A 22,102-nucleotide genomic window follows, 5' to 3' on the forward strand; every position below is an offset into this window, starting at 1 on the left:
CTAAGTACTCAAACAGCCCAGAACTATAAGCTTTTACAATAGCCCCTTTTACCCATTGTAGAAGTTGAAGGACGGTGGGTAGATTGAGGAGAAGCCGTTAAAAAGAACATGTAATATTTACTTCACTAGTGGTTCCAGCAGGCCATAAGGGCCAATAGCTCTATTTCTTCCCTATAACAGGCTTATATTTTGGTGCAAAGTAAGCAGGAATGGTGGACCTGTAGTGATGCTGTTAAGAGAACACATAAATAGACCGCTGCTCCACTGTACCTCTATCACATCATGTACAAGTTTAAACAATTTTAGAGTAGGGAGAAACAGAGGCAGGTGGATCTCTGTGAGTTCAAGGCCAGCCCAGTCTACATAGAAAGTTCCAGGACAGTCAGGCTTCACAGAGAGACTCTGTCAAACAAAACAAAACAAAACAAAACCCACAACCAATTAAAAAAACAAAAACCAAAACCGAATACTTTAATATTGAGTGGACCCTGAATAAAGAGGCAAATGCTTTCAAGGCATTCTTGTTTAGTTTACAAGTAGTATACTTTGCCTTAAATCACAAAACAAGCTTTGACATGAAAAAGAAATGCTTTATTTCAATTTCTATTCCAAGCTATGATTTAGACTCCCTCTCTGCCCAGCTCTACCTTGTTTAAAACTATAAGAATAAAAATCACACCATAGTCTCTCCTCCATTACCTCATGATGGCCCTGTTATCCCAACTTCTAGGAAACCACTGGCTTTTTATGTATATAGATACATGCATGCTGTGACCTCTTGACAGGATACCACCTTGAAATCATGTTACATTTTCTTTATCTTCAACGTATACCAAGTATCACTTGGTATATGAATCAACAAATGTGTCAAACCCACAGTGGTGACACATGTCTATGACTGGAGCACTCCAGAGTAAGAGTAGGAAAATCATGAGTTTGGGGCTAGCTTGGGCTATATAGACAAAGCAAGCCTTTGTTTCTAAAACAAAAACTAAAAACCATTAAAATGTCCTCACAGGGCATGAACAACCAAGTGTTTGGAAGAAGTCCTTGCTAGAATTTGCTGTGTTCCAATATGTACCAAACATTCTTTGCAAGAAACCTATGCATGAGGGGCTGGAGACATGGCTCAGAGGTTAAGAGCACTGATTGCTCCTCCAGAGGTCATCCTGAGTTCAATTCCCAGCAACCACATGGAGGTTTACAACCATCTATACTGGGATCTGATGCCTTCTTCTAAAACTAGGTATGCATACAGACAGAGCACTCATATATGCAAAATAAATAAGTAAATAAATAAGTCTTAAAAAATAAACAAACATGCATGAGCTGGGTGTGGTAGAGCATTCCTTTGATCCTAGCAGCCTGGAGGCAGAGGCAGGCAGATCTCTGAGCTTAAGGCCAGCCTAGTCTACAAAGCTAGTTCCAGGAACAGCCAGGGTTGTTACACAGAGAAAACCTGTCTCAAAAACAAACAAACAAACAAACAAACAAACAAACAAAAAAACACAACAAATTTCAATTTCAACTTCCAAAAATCCAAACCAAACCAAAAGCCATACATAGCTTGTAACTTACAAGTTTAGTTCTCCTGAAAGGCAGAATGGCAGAACAAGAAGCAATAGAAATGGTCTGAAATTTTCCCTCAACATTGTTCTCACCATTAAAAAAGATGGACAATCCAGAAACAGACTGAACTCAATCTTGAATTAAATAGAAAGTACTAAAGATAAATTTTATATTTCGATATATAAATATATAACATAATACACAATATTATATATGTGGTAACATTTCTCTTTTCCACATAGGAAATATATTAGGTAATATTGCATATATGTGGTAAAAATTCTCCTTTCACTAAGGAAATCCTATAGTCTACACTGCTCAGCTCAAATATCACTTCACATCAAACCATCTGGTACCTCAAGTTGTTGAATCATTAAATGAAAAAGCTATAGCATTTATGCCTGTGGAGTTTATATTCTAGCTTACAAGAAAGATTTTGTCCAGAATCAAATAATAAAGACCTAAGAAATAATAATTTCATTGATTGCCCAGAACAGTCATGTAATTTGCATGATTACAGCCATGAGAACAAAAACTTGAATGGCCATAATTTCTAAAATATATTGGGCTTTAAAAATTAAAAATAACAGATTTATACTGATTCTTTAAAATCAGATATTTTCCAAATACAGTCAATTGCTCAGTAACCCCCTCTATTCTGCCAGTACTAGGGATTGAACCCAGAGCTTTATGCACTGAGCTACATACTTAATTGGTTCTTTTATTGATCATTAATAAATTTTAAATGGTAACACTTTTTGAGCTGGGTATTTTGTTTTTAATTTTGTGGTGGGGGGAGAGAAAGCGAGAGAGGGAGAAAAAGAGGGAGGGAGAGGAAAAAAGGGAGGGAGAGAGATGGGGAAGATGTACTAGTCCTTTGTGGTCCTTTATAGGGGCTTTGGGCACTGAACTCATGTCCACAGCTTTCATGACATGTACCTCTATCTGCTGAGTAACCTTACCAGCCTAGTCCCCCTTTTATTGAACAATCATGTTATTTCTACATTACCCTGTATTTCTGGTACCTAATACAAAGACTAGCATAGAATAAACATTTATACAAATGTTTGCTGAATGCAACAGCTTTGAACCTTTGATGTCTTCACTGATCACAGGACAGTGCACACATGCTGGGGTCTCTTTCAGTCTCTTTAGATTTGCTCCCTCTACTCGGCACACAAACACATCCATCTTACTGAGTGATTCTTTACTGTGGTAGGTTTTCTCCATTTTCTTTGCCTTTATGTTTGTTATACGTGAGATTCCCTATACCAGCACGACCTTCTCAGCCCCTCCTCATTTTAAATTCTCAACTCGCATGGTACTTACTCCAAGAAGTCTTCCCTTATGTCTTTGGACACCTAGCTAAATGCTCTCATTTTCATCAGTTTTATCTTTATTTGAACGAATGACTACCAGTGTAATTAACAGCTTCATGTTTGTGAACTCCTTATAAACAAGGGTTTGTTTTCATCTTTATATTTTCAGTTAGCATACCGTAAGGGCTTGCTTAATAAGTATCCGTTTACAGATGAGTAAATAAGTGAACACTAAATTGAATCCTTACATATTCATATCTATAATTCACAGAGGATTAAGTATGTTTATAAAATTCCCAATTTTGTGATTAAAATATGCTAGCAAATTAAACAATTTTACTGGGGTAGTGGACAAAGTAACAAGAATTTATATACCAAGTTAACTGACAGTCTCTTCCTGCTTCAGTGCAGCTGTTGCTGGAGCTGCACTGTGGCTCAGGAGATGACATCTTACCAGCCCGTTTGCATGCTCTCCCCAGAGTCATGTGCCTTAAGTAACAAGATGCAATTCTTCAGAGCCAATGATATGTCCTGTCCTGAATGTGGCCTGGTTGTAGGCGCCTAGGTTATCAATGAAGGATGTCAATGGAGAATTTTCAGCAATGACAAAGCAAAAAAGGATTCATCTCCAGCTGGAGATTATCAGACTCTTTTGCGTGGTAGACGTTTGTCTGTCATAACTGGAAAGAGTACTGGAGCTGCAAGTTTTGATGAATTTGGCAATTCTCAGCATCAGAGAAGAATGAGGAGCTCTAAACAAGAAATGACAACACATTCAAGGAAATCACCACATGACTGACAGAAACAACCTGTCTTGAAATACAGTGGAGGAAACAAATACTCTATTCAAATATAAGGGGAAGGGCTAATGCTACTGTAATTTCTGCTGTCTGTATACTGCCTGTAGATAAGGAGTTTAACATTAAAAAATATGTTCCATAACAACTTCATATGAGAGAGATTGGTCAGTGTTTTAAATTGAGAAAGCTTTAGAAACCAGAGTGGAGGCCTGGAGAGGTGGCTGAGTGGGCAAGAGCACTGTTTGCTTTTCCAGAGGTCCTGAGTTTAATTCCCAGCAACCACATGGTGGCTCACAACCATCTAGAATGTGATCTGATGCACACTTCTGGCATACAGGCATACATGTAGATAGAGCACTTTCTCTGTATACATAAAATAAATAAATCTTAAAAAAGAAAGGAAGGTAGGAAAGAAGGAAGAAAGAAAGAAAGGAAGGAACGAACGAACGAAGGAAAGGAGGGAGAAAGAAACCAGAGAGGATCTTACTAAAACAGAGAACTCCACTTCCAGGTTCTGTTCAGTCTTTGTCCTTCTATGCAAGGGCAGCTGGCAACTATACACAGAGCCTGCTTGGCTTGGTTCTGGGAGAAGCACTATTTCTGTAGCCTCAGCAGATATTTACATGACTTCATAGCCAGCAGTCAAGAAGAGAGTCCCCCAAAAGAAAGTGGAGATATTGCTGGTGTTGCTGATGTTACAATCACAGCCATACAGACCAATTTATCTACCTTACACTGCTTCAAATTTGACACCCCACTGGACAAACTGCCATAGCTATAAACTGAGGCAGCTACATAAAAGCTTTGCCTATTATTGTACACAGCTTATACACAGTGCTGGTTGGACTTTCTGAAGTGAAAAAAAGAGATGGAGTACATTCCAAGGCTAAGAATTATTACTTAGTATTTTGTGTATATATATATTGATGAAACATTTAGTGATTTAAAGTTCCTATTAAATTCTTTTTGCTGTAGTGATTTAGAGACTGTATTTTAGGAGGTATCTGAATTATATGATTCTCAAAAAAATTTTTTTAAACAAAAAATTATATAGACATTAATCATATTGATATAACAAGATTCTTTTCAATAATTTATATTCATACCTTAAATGGACTGCTGTTAGCTTCTGCTAATTTTTATAAACTTTAAATAATTAATTAATTAATTTTTTTTGAGACAGGGTCTTTCTTCAGACTGGTTTTGAATTGGTCTGAACCAATCCTCCTGTCTCAGTCTCTTGAATGCTGAGACTTCAGGCATGTACCACCACATCTGACTGTTTTTAAAAATACAGAACATGAAGATGCCTCAGCAAGTAAAAGCCCTGTTGCACAAGTTTGATGACCTTCATTCAATTCTCAGATCCCACACTGGATGGAGAGAACCAACTAACTCCTGAGGACTGGCTTCTGACCTTCATACGGTAGTATGACATGTGTATTTTCACATTTTCTCTCTCTCAATAGTAATAATAATAATAATAATAATAATAATAATAATAGCTTTTTTTCAAGACAGGGTCAATACTTTTTTTTTAAATAAAAACACATGCTGGGTAGTGGTGGTACACGTCTTTAATCCCAGCAATACAGAGGTAGAGGAAAGCAAATCTCTGAGTTTGAGGCCATCCTGGACTACAGAGCAAATTCAAGGACAGCCAGGGCCTCACAGAGAAACCCTGTCTCAAAATTTAAAAAATTAAGTTAAAAGCACAAGCTATTTTATTAGCTAACATTTAGTACTTATTACATGCTACAGTCTAAGTGTTTTCCGTATGTTAACTAGTTAGGTCCTCAGAATAATGAAATGTCTGCTCTTTTTGCTTTTGGGGAGGAAACTGAAGCTCAGAAATAATGGAACCCGTTCAACGTCACACGTGAGCTTGAGCACAGGCTCCACAACCTGTACTGTTAACCACGACAGAGTGAACATGACACTGCTGGATCCAAAGCATCCATCCAGAACTTTATAAAAGTAATTAGCACCCATAATTCTACAAAGACGGTCCTGCATTAATGACAAGTCAGTAAACTCTGACACCTGCCTGGTTTCCTGGGCAACTGTTCTATGCAACTGTTAACTATCAAGTGCTCTGCAGCACTCTCTCAGGAGGAATAAAGATGGGCTCATGAACTACAAGACAGAGTCTCACCACCTCGTGTGAGTCATCTGTGCAGAGTTCTAAAGAAACACTTCTCAGCACCGCCCTCTGACACCATTCAAAGACCTTTGTGTTACTAAGTATAAGAAAAGCTCCAGCAAAGCCTGGGCAATTAAAACCACTTTGCTCACTGCTCTTTTGATTCCCCACGGCCTTTAGGCAGGTGCTAATGCATGAAAACACAGTGTCATTTCAGCCAGCAGCAAGAAAAGGGAGTGCTGTGATTCACTAACAGGATTAATTTTTTCTTTTTAAGCTTTTTACACTATATTTGTTTATATTATTTACTGCATGTGTGCATGTGTATATGTTTGTGGGTGTGGTGCACACATGCCACAGGATGCACTTAGACGTCTTCTACCACATGGGCTCCAGGGAAAGGAACTTGGCAGGCACCTCTACCTGCTGAGCAGTCTTGCTGCCCAAGACACGTCTTCATCTTTTCTTTTCTTCCTTCTTCCTTCTCACCTTTCCCCGGTATGGTTTCTCTGTGTAGTCCTGGCTGTCCTGGAACTCACTGTGTAAACCAGGCTGGCCTCAAACTCACAGAGATCTGCCTGCCTCTGCCATCCCAGTGCTGGGATTAAAGGCACGTACCACCACACCCTGTTTAAGAATATGTTTTCAGGCTGGAGAGATGGCTCAGAGGTTAAGAGTGCTGGTTGTTCTTCCAGAGGTCCTGAGTTCAATTCCCAGCAACCACGTGGTGGCTCGCTTACAACCATCTATAGTGAGATCTGGTGCCCTCTTCTGACCTATAGGCACACATGCAGGCAGAACACTGTATACATAATAAATAAATAAATCTTAAAAAAAAGAATGTTTTCTTATAGTCAGCTTTAAATATAGCATGTGTATGTATACACAGAAAAACACATATGTGCGTGTGCACATACACACACACAGCTCTAAAAACTAAGTAACTACCTTGAATTAGAATGGCTCCATTTAAATAAATTTGGTTTTGATGAACATGCAGAATAAATTAGACTTTCTCATCTAATTCTTCTTCCTCTAAGGTCACAGTTGTATACAGAAGAAAATAAAGCAAGTTACTTTCTTTTTTAATCTGTGACCTAGAAAAACAGTAGCCATGAGAACTCTTAAAACCCTAAGAATAACATTTATAAAATAACTAATTTCCTTCTTAGGAAATTTAACTCCCAAGCTTAGTAGCTAATGCCCAAACAGGAGCACTGGGACAGCTCAAGAGACTAACAATAAAATACACACAGTTCAGGAGTCAGTGCCTGAGTTACAATTCCAATAGCCCTCAATTCCTTTGCCTCAGTTTCTTAATTATGCAAATAGATATACGCTTAATCAGATTCATGTGAAAGCGCTTTGTAAAGAACACATTTACCCGAAATACCTCTCAATTAACAATCCCAACTAGCCAGGGCCAGGGCCCATATAAATTCCCAAGAAGCAGATGGCGCCCACACACTGGATCAGGGTGTGGAAGATAAAGTGAGGGGCAGTATTGTTATTCAGGAACGCAAATAACGCGGCCCTATTACTCTGAGAGCGACTTGGTTTGTTTGTTTTAGAGAGGTCGCCCTAAGCTTCCTGGAGCAGCTGAGTAAGCTGAGGGGCCTTCTTGCTGCCATCTGCTCCCTTCCCAGACTCCTCTGGAAAATCAAGGGGTTTCCTTATACTAACCTCTAAAGAACTATGGCCCTCTCTCCACATCAGCCTCAGAAGGCAGCAGTCTCTGCTCTCTGTATTAGCAACCGGGGCTAAAGACCAAAACCTCCCAGGCGCAGGCACTCACCTTAAAGATAGCCTTTTACCACCCAGTTCTCCAGTTTTATTTCATTTCAGTTTTTTTTGTTGTTGTTGTTTTAACTTAAAATTCTATCAGTGAATTAATTGTATGGTTTTAAAGTTTCAGAGTTTTAAAATTTTTATTATTTTAGAAATATTTTATGTTAAAAAGAAAAATATCAAATTTATCTGGAAATTTATTTAAATATCTAACACACAGAAAACACAATTACCTTAACGAAGTAACTTCACCAGGCTTCATGACACACACCTGTAATCCCAGCACTTGGGACATGGAGACAGGAGGACCACGAGTTCAAAGTCATTGTCGCCATAAACTACACAGTACATGTGAAGACAGCCTGGGACTAATGAGATCTTGTCTCAGAACAAAAATAAGCAACACAAAGACCTCAAAATGGTAATTTTATTTTCTTAATGACAGCTTTATGGTGCAAGAGCAACTTATATTGGTAGATAACCAATCAACGTGGAACTATAGATCAGAGGTCTCTTTGGCTCACAGATTTGAAAGAAACTATCACACACCTTACACAGCCCTGTAAAAGCAGTGTGCACAGGTTGCGCCAGGCTTCTGCACATATAGTGTGGCCTCCAGATTAGTGCTCTTATGGGGTTCCTGAGTCTGTGAATGAGTGGGGTTTTTTTATTATTGTGACTTCTCTTGGGCTCTTCTTCTTCTGTTTGTCTTGTCCAACAGCTTTTGTTTCATCTTATTATATTTTATTTTGCTATATTTTATTATCTTATAATAACAAAAACCTATTCTTTTCTAATAAGAGAATGAAAGGGATTGGATCCAGATATGATGGAAGGTGGAGGAAACTGGGAAGAGCAGAGGGAAGGGACACTATAAATAGAATAGATTATGTGAGAAAAGGACTCTTTTTTTTTTTTTTCTTTTTTTCTTTTTTCTTTTTAGAGACAGGGTTTCTCTGTATAGCCCTGGCTGTTTTGGAACTCACTTTGTAGAGCAGGCTGGCCTTGAACTCTGAAATCCTCCTGCCTCTGCCTCCAGAGTGCTGGAATTAAAAAAAAAGAAAAAAAAGAAAAAAAAAAAAGGCCAGTCAGATTTCTGTGAGTTCAAGGGCAGCCTGCTCTACAAAGTGAGTTCCAGGACAGCCAGAGCCATAACATAGAGAAACCCTGTCTCAAAAAACAAAACAAAACAAACAAATAAAAAAATAAAACAAAAAAACCAGCCCAGTGTGCACATATACTTTGCCAAAATAGGTGTTACATTCCAATACTACCACATGTGTTCCGTGTGGTGTGGATGCATGTTCGTGTACATGTATGAGATACACACACACACACACACAGAGCCCATACCAGCCTGGCCTCAAACTCCCTATGTAATTGAGGAAGATTTTGAACTTGTATGAGTATGTAAGACAGACAGACAGACACACGCATGCACATACACATACATACACACCAGGCTGGCCTCAAACTCCCTAGGTAGCTGAGGATGATCCTGAGCTTCTGATCCTCCTATCTCTACCTCCCAAGTGCTGGCATTACATGTGTGTGCCACCATGCCCTGTTCATTCAGTGCTGGGGTTTGTATATGCTAGGTAAGCACTTAGCCAACTGAACTACAAACATGCCCAGGCCCCTACCTAGGTTCTTATTTCAAACAAAAAGAAAGGCAACATAAAATTGTAATCTTATTCCATAAACTCTTCTGCTCCATTAAGGAGCATCAATGCATCAATAGATTGGAGGGCATTAAACACAATAAACTGCTTGTCAAAAGGAAAACAATACAATATACACAACTATTTTTTACTAACCACAATATGAAATAATCAAATGTCTATTTTTGAGTTTTCAACACAGTATTCAGATTTATTTTATGTTTAATACGTATTTATTGTATGTGTATGAATGTTTTGCCTCATGTATATACGTGCACCATGTGTGTACCTGGTGCTATGGAGTTCAGAAGAGGATATGGGATCCCTTAGAAGTGGAGTTAGAGATGGTTGTGAGCCATCATGTGGGTGCTAGGAACTGAACCCAAGTCCTCCACCAGTGGGCCAGCTCTACAGCCCTCAGATTGATCTTTAAAGCATTACATTTACTTAGCAGCTAAACGCTTCGTGCATACCTATAATCGGCAGTGAGGCTATGGCAGAAGGATGTAGAGTCAGGGGTCAGCTTGGACTCTATTGTGAGAGTGTCTCAAACAAACACACACACACTTCACAGAAACCATTTCCAGGAGGAAAAGGACTTCCTTCCGAGTGGATATGATCAAGATATGTTATATACATCTATGAAATTGTTGAAGAATAAATACAAGTTTGCTTGTTTTGTTTGTTTGTTTGTTTGAAGACAAGGTTTCTCTGTGTAACCCTGGCTGTCTTGGAACTTGCTTTGTTGACCAGGCTAGCCTTGAACTCACAGAGTTCTTCCTGGGTTTAAGGTGTGCACCATCACAGCTGGCAAGAAAAGGTTTAAAAAAAAAAAACGATTTGCAGATAATTCTCTGAGATTGTGTACATCGAATTAAGTCACCAAAATATACTGCAGTTATATTTAAATGAAATATATATAATGTGTGTGTGTTTAGAACAATGTCTGCCATTCCAGTATACTAATAATGTTATCATTTCAATGTTCTGATTATAACTCTAGCTAGCTTCCTTATTCTCGTCTCATTTCAAGGAATCCTCATTTTATGCAAAGTCTAGCCTCAAATTATCTAAAGATAAATACCTACGCATAAGCATCATATAAATTGTAGTCAAATTCTTATGGAATAAAAGCATTAATTTTTAGATGATCTTAACCCTCATCTTTTCTAAACTCTATGGCATTTTGTTTCCAATATGGCCTTTTTAATATGGAGATGAATGCAAATCCCACACAACATTCTTTATTTAAGGGTTTCATACATGGTAAGAACAACATTCCTAACATTTATAGCATTTTGGTCAGGGCTTCATATCACCCTCTGGGCTCCCCATTCTTTTGTTCCATCTCACAAATTGACCTGTGTGGGGTTGCAAGAATTCAACACGAATTCAGTTAGGACAATCCTTTCCATTCTGTTTAGAAATTGGAGCCAAAACCACTTTTTATACTTTGTATAATAACCAGAGTCCAAACAAAACCAATCAGATAAAAGCCATTCTCATTAAGTTTTCACTGAGTTTCTAAGTGCATTCACATCCTTATTTGGATTTGAGCAGCTCTTCAGGAAAAATAATATCTAGTGTTAGCAATTTTTCTGAGTCAAAATTATAACACTGCATAATCTCATCAGCTGGCCAGCACTCCCCATGTTCTCTTTAATGCCTCACTGCTCTAACCTCAATAGCAGTGAGCAACACTGCTAAACGGAGCATCAGTTCTCAACCTGTAGGTCAAGACCCACGAACAACCCTTTCACAGGGTGGCATATGAGATATCCTGCATATTAGGTATTTACAGTACAGTTCATAACAGTAACAAAATTACAGTTATGAAGTAGCAATGAAAATAATTTTATGGTTGGGGTCACAGCATGAGGAACCATATTGGACGGTCGCAGCGTTAGGAAGGCTGAGAACCGCTGACACAGAGGCTCTTTCTCATGTCTACTGCTTCTTCTTCTTCTTTTTTTTTAAACAGATCTTGCCTCAGGTTTATTTGTAAAAACAACACAGGACACTGATCATCTGTAAATAGTGTGTAGGTGGGTGTGTCACATCAGTCCGTCTGTCTTCACATCAGCAGAACCCTTTCCTACGTGGCCTTCACAGGGGCCTGGGCACCTTTGGGAGCCTGAGCTGGAGCTAGAGCTGAAGCCTTGCCCTTAGCTGGAGCTGTGACCTCTGCCTTGGTTTGAGCCTTGGGCTTTGATTTGCAGAGCCTACGACCCTTAGCCATGTAGCTTCGAATCTGCTTCCCAAGCTTGGGGTGAGCGATGAAAGCCAGACAGCTGAGTTTGCGGCTGGGGGCCTTTGGCATCTTGGGTTTAACAGCTGCAGGCTTCACAACGGCCTTGATGGCCTCTGCTCGCGCACTCATTGCCTCTGCATTGTTTGCTTGCATCCTCTTCAGGCCTTTCTTGTTGTGCTTCTTGGCAAAGCGCATGTTCCTCAAGAATTTGGGGTCCACCCCCTTAAGAGATTCATATCTTTGTGACTGGGGTTTCTTGATGCCATTTCTGTGCCATTTACGGGACTGGTTGTGTGTGGTGTGGTTCTTGCACTTGGCCATGTTTGCACAGAACCCGCGGCTCCTGCAGCGTCTGGGACCGGAAGAGAAAGATCTACTGCTTCTTTAGAAAGGGCTCCTTATCCCTTTCTTTGGAAATAGAAATAGTGAATTAAATACTTATAAGTTCTCATTTTCATATAAAATTTTTAAAAGAATTTTTAATTTATTATGTATACAATATTGTGTCTGCATGTACACCTATACACCAGAAGAGGGCACCAGATTTCATTATAGATGGTAGGGAGCCACCATGTGGTTGCTGGGAATTGAACTCAGGACCTCTGCAAAAGCAGCCAGTGCTCTTAACCCCAGAGCCATTTCTCCAGCCCCTCATATAAACTTTTAAAAAAAGAACATTTTAAAAAAGATTTATTTATTTAAAAAAATTATTTTATTTTTTATTAATTATAGTTTATTCACATTGTATCCCAGCTGGAGCCCATGGGGGCGAGCCTAAAAATAACATTAAAACATTTATTTTGTGTGAATGTGGGAGTAAGCAATAATTGTGTGCCATGGCATGTGTGTCAAGGTCAGATCACTTGTGGGAGTCAGTTCTTTCCTTTTATTATGTGGGTCCTGGGGCTCAAACTCAGGTTACCAGGCTCCATGAAGCAAGTACTGTTACCCCCTGAGCCATCTTGTTGGCCTGTAAACTGTGAATTGCACATTTTTAAGGTTCTCATGTTCGTGTGACATTTTTGTTTCATTTTAAATTATTTTTAACACTTATTCATGGGGAGGTGACAGGGTTTATGTACATGTCAGGGCTATATGTGCAGGCCAAAGAGTGGTGTGTGGGAGTCTGATTTCTCTTCCCAGTATGTGAGTTCCCAGAGATAAAACTCAAGTTGTCAAGTTTGGTAGCAAACATCTTTACCCACTAAACCATCTAGTTGGTTCAGTTTTTCTTTTCTTTAAAGGAAGCTTAAATTAGGTTATAAAACAGTCATGAGCTTAAGCAAAAGTGCAATTCACTCTGCACTGATTTCAGAAAGAAACAGAGTAGAAATGAGTTGTCTGACTCAGACTCTCATTGTGTGTGCCCTGTGGGAAAAGTAAAATGGCCAGATAAAGGTTTCCCCACCTAATTTATGTCTAGATTCAAGAGTTATCTCTAAGCACAGGAAGGAATTCCTGAATCAAGAATATAGATAAGGGCTGGTGAGATGGCTCAGGATAAAGACACCGGCCAAAGGACTCAGCAACCTGATTTGAATCCTGGAAGCCAGATAAGGTGGGAGGAGAAAGAGAACTGCTCTGACCTCCACACATGCACTGTAGCAATGTGCTGTTCCCACTGCAACAGTAGTAGTAAGTTTTAAGAGGACAAATGTTGCAGGCAAAGACAGTCAGAGTCTTGCAGCGAATGGTAAAAAGCCCCAAGAGTCCATGAAGAGCAACAGCAGATACCAGCCTGTACCAAAACGTTATATAGGTAAAATATTAGCTCTTTTCTCAATCAACAGTGGGAGAAGGAAACAAACCAAGTTTTTAAAAATAGAAGGAATCCTAGAATTTAGTAATCATTTAAGAGAAACACAATGCTGAGAGAGATGCACTCCTGCTCTCCTAGGGCTAGAACATTTATACGTTCCCTTAATGACACAGACAAACAAGTGGGAGGTATTATAAGGGCACAGAAAGCTGGGCATGGTGGCGCACGCCTGTAATCCAAGCGCTCAAGAGAGGCAGAGGCAGGTGGATCTCTGTGAGTTTGAGGTCAGCCTGGTCTACAAATCGAATCCAGAACAGCCAAGGCTACACAGAGAAACCCTGTCTCGAAAAAAGCCAAAATGAAAAGCCAAAACAAAAACACAGAAAACAAGGGCACAGAACAGGGCTGTAAGTCAAAGCTTGGGGTAAGGGGAGCTGTGGGAACACTTCCAGGCAGCAGTGATATTTACCTGTTAATCTGTGCTGCTGGGGATCATACCCAGGGCCTTGGTGTACTAGACAAGTGCTCTTTCCAGAAGTTCACTCTTAAAAAGTGAGCAGGAAAGATGCTTTGTTTGGCCATCAACATTATATAAGAAAAAAATACAGAGACAAACTCTGTAGATAGAGTGGCCACGTAAGGCATGCCCAGGTGGAAGTGAGAATAGGTGGAAGGAAGATACAGAAAGGAAATAGCAGTGAGAAGGCCTGGCATCAAGAAATATAGTACAGTATAGTAACTGTATTCGTTTTCCATTACTGCTGTAACAATTATTAAAAACTTGGTGGCTAAAACAGCACAAATATTTTTGTATGGTTCTGGAAGCCAGAGTCTAAAACAGGTCTCACTGAGATCTAATCTATCATTAGTGTTACATTCCTTTTGGAGGCTAAAGGGAAAATTCTGTTCCTTGCCTTTCCTTGGCCCATGGTGGGAGTCAGTTCCCTCCACCATGTGGGTCCCAAGGATTGACTAATACAGGCAGCTAGATTTGCTGGCAAGTACCTTTACAGGCTGTGCCATTTCACCTCCCTCTATAGGAATGTTAGAATTAATTCACCTATACACTTGCTTGCTTTCTGACTGATACTACACTGAATTTATATGTCAAACTAGAAGAATTGAAATCCCAGCAAAGAGTGTCTTCTTCTTCTTCTTTTTAAATTTATTTATCATTTATACAGTGTTCTGCCTGCATGTGCACCTGCACACCAGGTACACAGGAGAAGGCCCCAGATCTCATTATAGATGGTTGTGAACCACCATGTAGTTGCTGGGAATTGAACTCAGGACCTTTAGGAAGAGCAGCCAGTACTCTTTTAACCTCTGAGCCATTTCTCCAGCCCCCCTTTTTTCTTTTTCTTTTTGTTTTTTTTGAGACAGGGTTTCTCTGTGTAGCCGTGGCTGTTCTGGACTTGCTTTGTAGACCAGGCTCATCTTGAACTTATGCCTGGCTGCTTTTATGTATTTTTAATTTAAAAATTATTTTATGTGTATTAGTGTTTTGCCTGCATGTATATCTGAGTACCCTGTGCTAAATATTTTGGCTAATAGTTATTTATACCATACAATCAACTACATTCTGCCACATTTACTAATTGTGCTTAATTTCTTTAGAAAATATCAATAAAGTCTAGACATGATGGCACACGCCTTAAATTCCAGCACTCTGGGAGGCAGAGGCAGGCAGATCTCTGTGAATTTGAGGCCAGCCTGGTATACAAAGCAAATCTAGGACAGCCAAGGCCACACAGAGAAACCCTGTCTTGAAAAACCAAACAGAAAGAAAGAAAGAAAAAGAAAACATTACCAGAGGCTGGAGAGATTCTACATCAGTTAATAGCATATACTGCTCTTTCAGAGGACCTGAGTTTTGCTCCCAGAACCTGATGGCTCACAACGACCTGTAAATCTAGGACCTAGGGATCCTTGGACTTTGAGACTGTCTCAAAATACAAACACACACACACTTTAAAAATTCTTAAATAATATACATACACATCATACACATACATATAATAATAAACAAAATAAAGAGAACAGGCTATAGTACATTCAAATGTTGGCTGTCACTTAGTAACTGTGTCCCTTGACCTTTCAGTGCCTTGGGCTCTTTATATGCAAATGGTATTTAATTACTGTGAAGATTAAATAAGCAAATATGAATAAAACAGACTAGTGCTTGTATTATAGTAAGTTTTTCTGGTTGTTTTATTTCTCAAATATTTATTATTCATTTTGTGTGTATGTGTATGAGTGCAGGCTGTGCAAAACACAGCACAGTGTAGAGGTCAGAGGATAATTTGTGGAAATTGTTAGCTCTCCTTCCACCATTTGGGTTCAGGGGGTTGAACTCATAGTGCCTTTACCCACTGAGCCATCCTGCTGGCTAATACACAATAAGTTTAATGACAATCATTAAAGGTCATTTAACAGCCACTCATAGCTTCTGCTTCTGTGAAGATGAAACAAATACGCTTTTTTCTATTCTTTTCATGGAGCATATATTTTTTTTAAAGGCCTAGAACTCCACATACAACACAAACAAAAAAGACCCTAAAATGTAGAAACCAGAGGTTAGGCTAACTAGATCTGTTGGGGTTATCTAAAACTTGTTATGCATTCAAATATTAATTGCTTGCCCCTCCAAGATCCTTGCTGCTTTATGAGCAAAGAACAAATCCTCACCTATCCAAGATGACATTGTGTAGGCCTTGCTTCCCAGATTATCCCTGATTGGATAATAAAAGTTGCTGACAACCTATAGCTGGGCAGGAAGTGAAAGGCAGGACTTCCTGGTAGGGAGAAAGAAACTCTGGGAAGAGGAAAGAGGAAAGGCGTTTTGCAGGGGACACACAGAGGTTAAGAGCTGTGGTTGTGGGCCTGGGAGGATAGTTGGCTATGTGGCTGGATGAGGCAAGATGAATGGGTTAATGTAGATGAGCTAATTGAGAGTCTGCCCAGCTAAGGCCTAAGCTTTGGAATATTAAAAGGTCCTGGTGTCTTTATTTTTATGGTCTAAAAGCCACTCTGAGGCTTAGGTCTTTCTTCACCAGGAGACATAAGCTAATGGTCTTCAACATAGATCCAAGAAATGGCAGGATTGTAAAATGTCCGAGTTTTTTTTTTTGTTTTGTTTTGTTTTGTTTTTGCCTTCATGCACCTCAAATTTGGAGAAAAAGAAAGTGGCAACCCAGAAATGTCAACAGATACCAGAAAAAAAATTTTTTTTAAATCTTTGCTCTCTGTAGTCAAAAAATGAGGGAAGAACAGAGTAGTATAAAATACTTAAGACAATACACTGTACTCCAGATGAACAGCACAGAGACCACTGTAACTCTATCCCACCAATGCCAGCAAAGACTAGGTAAGGCTTTAATAAAGTACCCCCCCCACACACACACTGGAGTGTGGAGCTTACTGCTGAGCCAGGACTTTCACCACACAATGGTAATGAAGCCTTTTGATTTTCTATGTCAAGCACCAGTAGAGACTATGAAGCAAACAGTAATGAGGCATTTCTGCTCTTCTAACTCAGCATGGGGACAGCTCAGCAGGGAATGAGGACTTCTACATCCATGTGGCAATAATGAGTTCCTCTTCTGTTTCTACCACTGCAGTGTTGCAGGATGTGCTAACAGAGAGGCTCCTGTAATACCTGGACTCTTGGCTAACAGGAGGAGCGCTTGTCTAGTATGCCACCTTTGATTGCCATACCACACATAGCCCTCCATACACATAAAAAAATGGCGAAAAAGAAATACCCAGGGTTTCTGCTATTTTGTTTGTTTTAGTTTTTTTGTTTGTTTGTTTGTTTTGTTTTTGTTTTTCGAGACAACTTTGGTTGTCTTAAAACTAACTCTGTAGACCAGGCTCTCCTTGATCTCCAGATCACACAGAGATCTGCCTGCCTCTGACTCTCAAGTGTGGGGATTAAAGGCATGCACCACCACCACCACCACCACCACCACCACCACCACCACCACCACCACCACCTGACTTAATATACATGGTTTAATAATGCCACAAATGTCCAGGTTTCAATGGAAATCAAATATTTCAAGAACCAGGAAAAATCTCAACCAGAATCAAAAGATAAATCAGTAGATATCAACACTAAACTGACAAAGGTTTTTAAATTTTCATTACATTTTTATTTATGTTGTGTGCATATTTATGTGTACAGGTGCATTCAGGAATACCACTGCACATAAGTGCAGGTCAAAGGACAACTTATGGGAGTCAATTCCCTCCTTACACTATGTGAGTCCTGGAGATGAAACTCAGGTCATCAGGCTTGGCCAGCAAGTGCCTTTACTGGCTGAGCCATCTTGCTGACCTTTACGACAAAGCTTTCAATGGTGCCATCATGAAATTACCTCAACAAACAATTACTAACATACTTGAAACACATTTAAAAAGTAGAAACTATAAGATGTAAAAAAAAAACAAAAAACCAAGTTAAAATTAGAGAACTTAAAATACAATCCTGAAATAAAACATTCAATGAATAGGCTGCATAATAGAGAGAAAAAAAAAAAAACAGTGAAAACAAAACAAAAACTAACACAAAATAGAGGCTCAAGATCTCAGAAAATATCGAGAGCTTAGTCTCATTGTATCTCCACGTGGAGAATCAACAAGGCTGACAGTGCCTGAGGTGATTTGCTGAGGACTTGCGAAATCTGGGCAGGCAGATCTGGGAAACATAGTGGCAATTCAGAAGAATCATACACGAAGTGCACGCCACACACACCCTGAAAACTAGGTCTAATTAACCAGATTTCCTATACTGACGGGTATGTGTCTCTGATTGAGATTGAGATGCCAGAGGACAACTTCCAGAAGGCATTTCTCTCACAAATATAATCCAAAAGGGATAAACAGGAGAACAGCCAGGAAATATCAGAAAATGCAGTCAGCAGATAAACATTGAATCCCGTAGTTTCACATCAGACTCCTGAGACATGGGGTCAGCCATAGACTCTAACGGGCTGGAGAAGCCCTGTCCCTGTGTTCTTGTTGCTTACAACTTACACAATCTCTCTTCTGAGTTGGCTCTCCTATTCGTCCCTTTCCTTAGCAGATGAACCATGTTCCTGGCAACGCTGACATAGGGTCTCATTGCATCTTAGGCTTCATTCCCTTAACTCTGAACGCTGCCCTCTCAGAGGCAGCCGGCAGCAGATCTTACACAACCACATGTTATCTGTACTCACAGCCTGCATTTCGGAATCTAGGTAAGAGAACTCTGTGACCCACAACTCTTACATTTTACATGCCTGCAAACTGCACCATGTGCATGATGGCAAGGTCTACTGCAAAACTGAATGTTGACTGAATAACCTTGGATCACAGCTGTCTGGGTAGTCAGACTCTAAAGATACTTTCCAGAGAATCCGGGTGTGCGCAGAATTCTCTGGAGTTCCCTCCTCAAAGCAGTCTCTTTCAAAGGAATTTATAACATTACATCCTTGATCTTGCTCTGGATGGGTAGAACCAATTCCGGAGATGCCCTTCAGGCACCTTTCTTATTACTCTGATAAAGAGCACATGGCTTGTCTTTAAAGACACACTCTTCAACAATCCCACCATTGGCCTCAACTTCAAACATTCTTTTTTGACCAAACTTCATGTTTTTCAAATCCATTTGGTTGATATTTTCACTGTAAATCTGACTTAAAAAGCCAGCAATTGCCATGCCACAGGACAAATGATGTGATACCGGATAAATTAGTCTGCTACCTTAAATTTTAGCTTCTCACAAAGTCTCAGGCATTTGATAATTTCTTTATCAGAATAGAATGCAATGCAATAACCATTAACCTAATTCTCTAGGATCCACTGCCATCTGAAAAACTGAGAGCCTAGACATTATTATCTGTGTTCTATCAGCATTCTCGTCTTCTGAGGTCCCACCCATAATTTCTCATTAAGTTGCACTTACAGAATTCTAGGCTTTTCTTCTCCAAACTTTTCCAAATCCTTCCCACAAACAAGCCAGTTCTCAAGGCTTCAGAACCATGTGGTAAGGAACAGTGACATCAATGACTCATCTGTCAGTGCCAATTTTCTGTTACATGGTGTTGCTATAATAGCCAAGGAAAAATATAAGGAAGGATGAATTAATTTGAGCTCCTGGTTTCAGACATTGTGGTCACTGGGCTCTGTTGCTGCTGGGTGGGTGTGCAGTGAGGCAGAACATAAACTGGAAAGGAATGGTTTCAGAATGTTGCTCACACTATGGGGACCATAAGCAGTAAGACAGAGGATGGTGGTGCTGGAACACGATACATCCTTCAGCACCGGGACCCGCTCCCTGCCCTCAGGTGAACACAGGATTCTTGACATGGTGGCAGAAAAGAATTTTAGAATGAGCCAACATAAAAAAGAAAATAATCGTTGCTATTTGCACGTACACGTGTGTGTGTGTGTGTGTGTGTGTGTGTGTGTGTGTGTGTGTGTGTGTGTGTATCAAGCTCAGGGCCTTATATTTGCTAGCCAAATATCTCACTACTGAGCTACATCTTAAGGTGAACAGGAAGAGGCATTCAGAGAAAGGACAAGACACACCTAACGTGGATACAGGATTTTCATGATAAAGTTTCATTTAAGTGTCTTAACGATGGCCAAATACACGATTTTACTGGCTCTCAAGCTGCATTGGAAAGGATTTCTAAGGGACTTAGATTATGGGGTAGTTTTGGATGTGCCTTGGATAGGGTTATTATCTGAACAGGCAAACCATGGGTCACAGGGTTGCACAAGGATTAAGGCATACCTTTTACTGTAAATAAAAGTTCCTGTGGGATTCCTAGAAAACATGTTGACAGCGGGAAAGAAGAACCCACACTGAAAGGTCATGAATGGCTCAGCCTTAAGCATGATTCACTGCTATTTTAATATTCTTATTTGAAACATTTATATAAAAAGAATACTGTCTCTGTGTAGGCGTCCTTTAGAACAAATGTTAATTGTGCCAGAATTCTACACTCTCGGGGAGAGGCGTCTACCGATTCCTGAGTGAGGGTCTCCTTCCCCTTCCCATGTTCCCTTTCTTTTCTGTCTTTGTCTTGCCTCATACAATTTGGCTAAAGAGATATAAGAAAAAAGTGAGTAGGGCTATAAGAGATAGTTTTTTTTGGTAATAAAAATTAGTTGTATTTTAACTGTGTCAATAATAGTATCTTTGTTGACGATCTACTATAATTTTAGGTGTATTAATACTGGGGGAAATGAAGAAAAAGAAATCTCATAATATTAATTATTTTAAAGACTTTTTGTTAATAAGTGTGTATGTCTGTGTGCGTGTGTGAGTGGGAGGGCAATCTGAGGTATTTATTGTCAGGAAAGCCACCTACCTTATTTGAGTCAGTGTCTCCCCCTGGCCTGGAATTCAACAATCAGGGGAGACTGCCTGGCCAGACAGCCTCAGGGACCAGCCTGTCTCCTCTGTTTCCCACTCGGGGATTACACACTCAGCATTTTAACATGGGCTGTAGAAATTGAGCTCAGATCTTCATGTGGAACAAGTACTTTAACAACTGAGCCATCCCCCACCCTAATCCCAGCCCCTACGTTACTTACAAAAATAGCAAGTAAATTTACAATCATCTCAAAATAAAATTTAGTGAAAAGTATACAATGATCACAAAGACAAATATTATATAATATTTCTAACCTTAGTCATCTGGACTCACAGTCCCCTGGGAAAAAACAATATCAATGAAAAACATATTTTTTGTGGGTTGTTTTTTTTTTTTTTGAGACAGGGTTTCTCTGTGTAGCCTTCCATGTTCTGGATTTACTCTGTCAACCAGGCTCGCCTAGAGCTCACAGAGATCCTCCTGCCTCTGACTCCCTGAGTGCTGGGATTACAGGTGTGTGCCACTGTGCCTGGCTTGAAAATCGTAATTCATAACTCATTTTCTGTTCTTAAGAACTGTTAGTAGTTACTATTATTATTAAGTAGTTACTACTATAGATGAACAAACTCACATGTAGTAAGGATTACAGAAGTGATATGAAAGTTACATGGAATAGATATAGGACACAAAGATTAGAGTGATCAGTTGTATCCAAGGATTCAGAATTACAGAGAACTAAATGCCATATATACTGAGGAGCTACTTCCACCTTCTAAGAAGGACCAATGTATGTAAAAGTTGTAGTAATCATTTCATTTATAACACCAAGACATCATATTGAGCCATATTAGATTTATATAATACAAATTGAAAAGAAAAATATGTAAATTTCCTAGATGTGAGCTAAAAAGACTCCAATAAAAGAGGACTTCTAAGCCTCAGTTTTTGTTTTTTGTTTTTTTAAGACAGGGTTTCACTGTGTAGCCATCCTATCCTGGACTCACTTTGTCCACCAGGCTGGCCTTGAGTTCACAGAGATCCTCCTGCCTCTGCCTCACTGATAAAATAAGAAATTTTTTCCCAATAAGAAATCGAGGTATTTTATTATTTTTACAATATTTTATTACATTTAAATGTTGTGTATATGTATGTGTTGTAGAAAATATTAAAATATAGCTAATAATGTTTATTATTAAATATCTATAATTACAGTGATATTATCTAACCCACTATCAAATCAATAAAGACACAGACACCTAATAGATTTTAAATAAACCTACTTCACAGATATTCTCATCTAAGTGATCTCCTTATCACCCAGCCCCTACCCCATGCTGTCTGCTTTAATCATTTCTATCTGGGCTACTGCCCATCCATAACCCCCAAACACTTTGCTTTTTATGCTCTACTTCTAGGCCACTTCTCTCTCTTTGGAACTTGAGAGT

General features: G+C 39.4%; 2 protein-coding genes across 2 annotated transcripts in view; both read right to left on the minus strand.

The window, feature by feature from the left end:
- Zswim5 (zinc finger SWIM-type containing 5) overlaps positions 1-22,102 on the minus strand; it is a 112,454-nt gene that overhangs the window by 44,364 nt on the left and 45,988 nt on the right. The window lies entirely within an intron of this gene.
- LOC110546545 (large ribosomal subunit protein eL29-like) lies at positions 10,939-11,923 on the minus strand. Its single transcript, XM_060378671.1, has one exon. It carries the CDS (start codon positions 11,850-11,852, stop codon positions 11,376-11,378), a length of 477 nt encoding a protein of 158 aa, XP_060234654.1. The 5' UTR covers positions 11,853-11,923; the 3' UTR covers positions 10,939-11,375.

This window comes from Meriones unguiculatus, chromosome 3, assembly GCF_030254825.1.
Source record: "Meriones unguiculatus strain TT.TT164.6M chromosome 3, Bangor_MerUng_6.1, whole genome shotgun sequence".
Taxonomy (NCBI): Eukaryota; Metazoa; Chordata; class Mammalia; order Rodentia; family Muridae; genus Meriones; species Meriones unguiculatus.